Source organism: Sinocyclocheilus grahami, unplaced genomic scaffold (assembly GCF_001515645.1).
Source record: "Sinocyclocheilus grahami isolate Dianchi unplaced genomic scaffold, SAMN03320097.WGS_v1.1 scaffold481.1, whole genome shotgun sequence".
NCBI lineage: Eukaryota > Metazoa > Chordata > Actinopteri > Cypriniformes > Cyprinidae > Sinocyclocheilus > Sinocyclocheilus grahami.
Genome location: NW_015505660.1, coordinates 710,714 through 714,156, shown reverse-complemented (window position 1 = coordinate 714,156; position 3,443 = coordinate 710,714). Strand labels below are relative to the sequence as shown.

The 3,443-nt window shown below is 34.7% G+C and overlaps 1 protein-coding gene across 1 annotated transcript in view; it reads left to right on the top strand.

Moving 5' to 3' along the window:
- Positions 1-3,443, top strand: part of vax2 (ventral anterior homeobox 2) — a 20,679-nt gene that overhangs the window by 5,138 nt on the left and 12,098 nt on the right. The window contains exon 2 of the mRNA XM_016236116.1: positions 1,730-1,917. Within this exon, the coding sequence (XP_016091602.1) occupies positions 1,730-1,917 (188 nt within the window). The remainder of the gene's footprint in view (positions 1-1,729; positions 1,918-3,443) is intronic.

Sequence of the window (3,443 nt, the reverse complement as noted above, 5' to 3'; positions counted from 1 at the left end):
TAAATGCCCTTTCACAATATGGTTTACGAAATTGAATGAACACAAACTGTCCTAGCATTGAGTCCTGCAGCAGTGGCAGTGAATGGCCGAGCTAGTGGTTCGGTTGTGATTGGATGAACTGTAGGGGATCTGAGTGGTTTTGGCGCAGTAAGCCCACGATCCCCGGTGTCACTATTTGTTTTTAAAGCTGATGATTGAATGCGCCCGAGTCCTCCTGAGAGCCGGGGTCACTGAAAGGTCAGCAGGTCTGTGTCATAGGCCCATAGGCTCGCGTTGATTTGAAACAGTGAGGAAAAAGCAATTAAAGAAAGGTTTGCCATTAACATTCTACAGCTTTATATCACCATTAATCTTATTGTGATATTACAGTTCTACCAAGTGTGATACTGAGCTTGGTTGCCAGGCAGACATTCAGATAGGCAGAGCTACAGATGTACAGAAGATTCTAAATATGAATACTTTACCACATTATTGTAACAGATAGAGCTAATTAAACCCATTCTAATAACATCATATCACATTAACATGATTTAACAGTTACCATTTTTGAAGTTCTGAAATAAAGCAAAAAAACTAAAAAACAGCAAAGCTACATTCTTGTGGTCACAATCTGACAGATATGAGTCATTGCAATATGACTTTATTTCCCCAAAGCATTTGTTTTTTCAGGTTTGAGACATAAGTCTTAGTACTTCTTTTACCTACTAATAAATATTTTCTAAGGTCTAATGATGGTGACGCATCAGTCAACATGAAAAAGTCACTATATAAAAATTGCAGTATGTTGTTATATTCAGTTTCATAAGCCAGTTTAAAATAGTTCAGATATATTAATTTCTGTTTATTATCTGTCAGAAATATCTTCATTATGTTTGGTTTCTGGGAAAATGTGGAATAAGAACTGACAATGCTAGGAAAATTTGTGTATATAATTCAATTATTGAGGAAATCTTTCTCAAATTAATCAATACTATCGCACTGTTCACGAAGTGTAAGTGTAACCGCTTGGATATTTATTTTGAAAGTGACATGAAAACGAACTGTATAAGTCAAAAATATAATGATCAATAAAAATTTTGCATTTTAACAACAAAAATGCATTATCCCAGACATATCTTGGTGGAAGATATTGTGTTTTATATGAACGTAATGCCATATGTATCACATTATTACCTGATATTATGATTTGTGATGTTGCATATCAGTCGTGATATCAATAAAATGTTGCATTACTGTGTTGATAATCATGTTTCATGTTGACAAAAAATAATCTTCAACTGATTGCAAATATGTACTTTGTTGTTATGCTGCTTTGGTCTGCTTGGATGAACATGAACACAAATGTTGTAAAGTAAATATATTTTCATGATTTGATCCAACAAATAGACCAAAAGCTTGCTCACCTTTGGAGAGTTTTCTGCTAAACACAGCTTAAGCAGATCTCATTACCAATCAAGGAAAAAGACAGGATACTGGAGTTTAAAGCTCCTCTTTGGCAACTTATTTGTGTTTTGCATGCTGTAATGGTGAAACAAATTCAAATCTCGATTAAACGACTCTGCCCGGCCTTTATATTGAGCTAGTTCATGTTTAATATGTAGAAATTCTCTAAAAAATGTTCTGTGATGCAATAATTATCTAAAATACATGTACATACTCTTATTTTCATAGCTATATCCGTATTTCAAAACAAATAGTAAATCATGTAATGGATTTGTGTCCTAAACAGACGCCAAGGGCACTATTCGGGAGATTGTTTTGCCAAAAGGCCTGGATCTGGACCGGCCGAAGCGCACGCGGACCTCGTTCTCGGCGGAGCAGCTCTACCGGCTGGAGCTCGAGTTCCAGCGATGCCAGTATGTGGTGGGGCGCGAGCGCACGGAGCTCGCCAGACAGCTCAATCTGTCAGAAACTCAGGTATGAAACGCTTTCACTCTTGTTAGACATGATAACAGCGAGCTTCGCTTTTGCATGAGCTGCTGCTTTTTAATGTAATATATACATATTTTAAAAGCCTATGAAATGTTTTGTTTCATGGTTGGAGTACTTATTATTATTAGCCTATTATTATTATTATTATTATACATTTTGTTGGCTATTTTAACATGTATATTTATTACTACAGTTCTGTTTGTAATTTGATTGTCTCTGTAAATCCTCCAGAATTCCTCTTCATGTGATTTTGTTTTGATGACATTGTAGTTATTTCTCCGAGTGTTTGATTTGTGTCGCATAGCGCGGTGAATGAGATTCGATTCGATTCGGTTAACTGTGGCGCAGTGTGAAAAATAAGTATTTGCGTCAGTTATGCATTTTTTTAGAGTCTGCAAACTACCTCAACATTTCTTTTAGAGACTGCCTGTTATTTTAAAATTGATATATTGTTACTGAGTTTTACTGTGTAGCCTATTTATAACAAAACATTTACTGGCTTATAAAGATAAAGAAATCTTTTACGCAATAACCTCAATGATAATACCATGCAGAAATACAATAAATACAGAACAATTAAAGTAAATGCAGTCTAATGGAATATTAAATTAAAAAGGCTTTAACACAAAGAAAGGTTTGCAGTAAATAAATACATAAATAGTCAGTTAGTTAGTTAGTTAGTTATTCATATCCCAACAAAACTGATATAAAAAACGAACTGTTTTCGTTGACCTGTTCTGTCGTTGTATCTGAAAATGAGAATTTATCGATGTGAAACGGGAATAAGTAAATGTAAATAAAACAATGAACGATTGGACGGACAAGTAAATAAATAAATACTGCTAGTTAATTGTTTTGTCAGAGCAGTCAGTGGTTGGTCAGCAAACTGCCCAAAATGTAACGAGTGTATAGACATCAAATCAATATAGAGTTAATCAAATAGAGTTGCTAATCTGCTGTCTGCAAATGCTTCATGCCAGCCTCCATTGTTATGAACACAATACTTATAATTAGTATTCGCACAGTGGGCGTTAGTGGGAGGAGCATTTCTTTATCCAGACGTGGAATAAATAAATAAATAAATAAATAAGAGGGGCCCCAGTTGTCCAGTTATCATTCTGAACTGGCGTCACTTCAGATTTATTTTCTTTCATCTCTTTTTTAAGGTGTCGTTATTTAAATGCTTTATTTATTTTAAAGTTTGATTTAGTTAAATTGTATCATCCAAGTGATTAAAAAACCCGAATAACAACTATAAAATTCAGACGATTAAACGACGCTATTCCATTATTCGCGGATCCATATCGGTCATCTGGCTAACTTTACCAGACTCGTGTTTTCAGTACTATAGACTATCACACAGAGAATGTCCTGTATTATATACCTTATAAATCACCTCAGTCAATCACACAGAATCGTGGTTAGACACACGGTTTTATGTGGATATTCATGGTGGCTTCAGAGCTCAATTTTCAAAACACGCAATTCTGGTTTAATGCTGTATTTTTTTT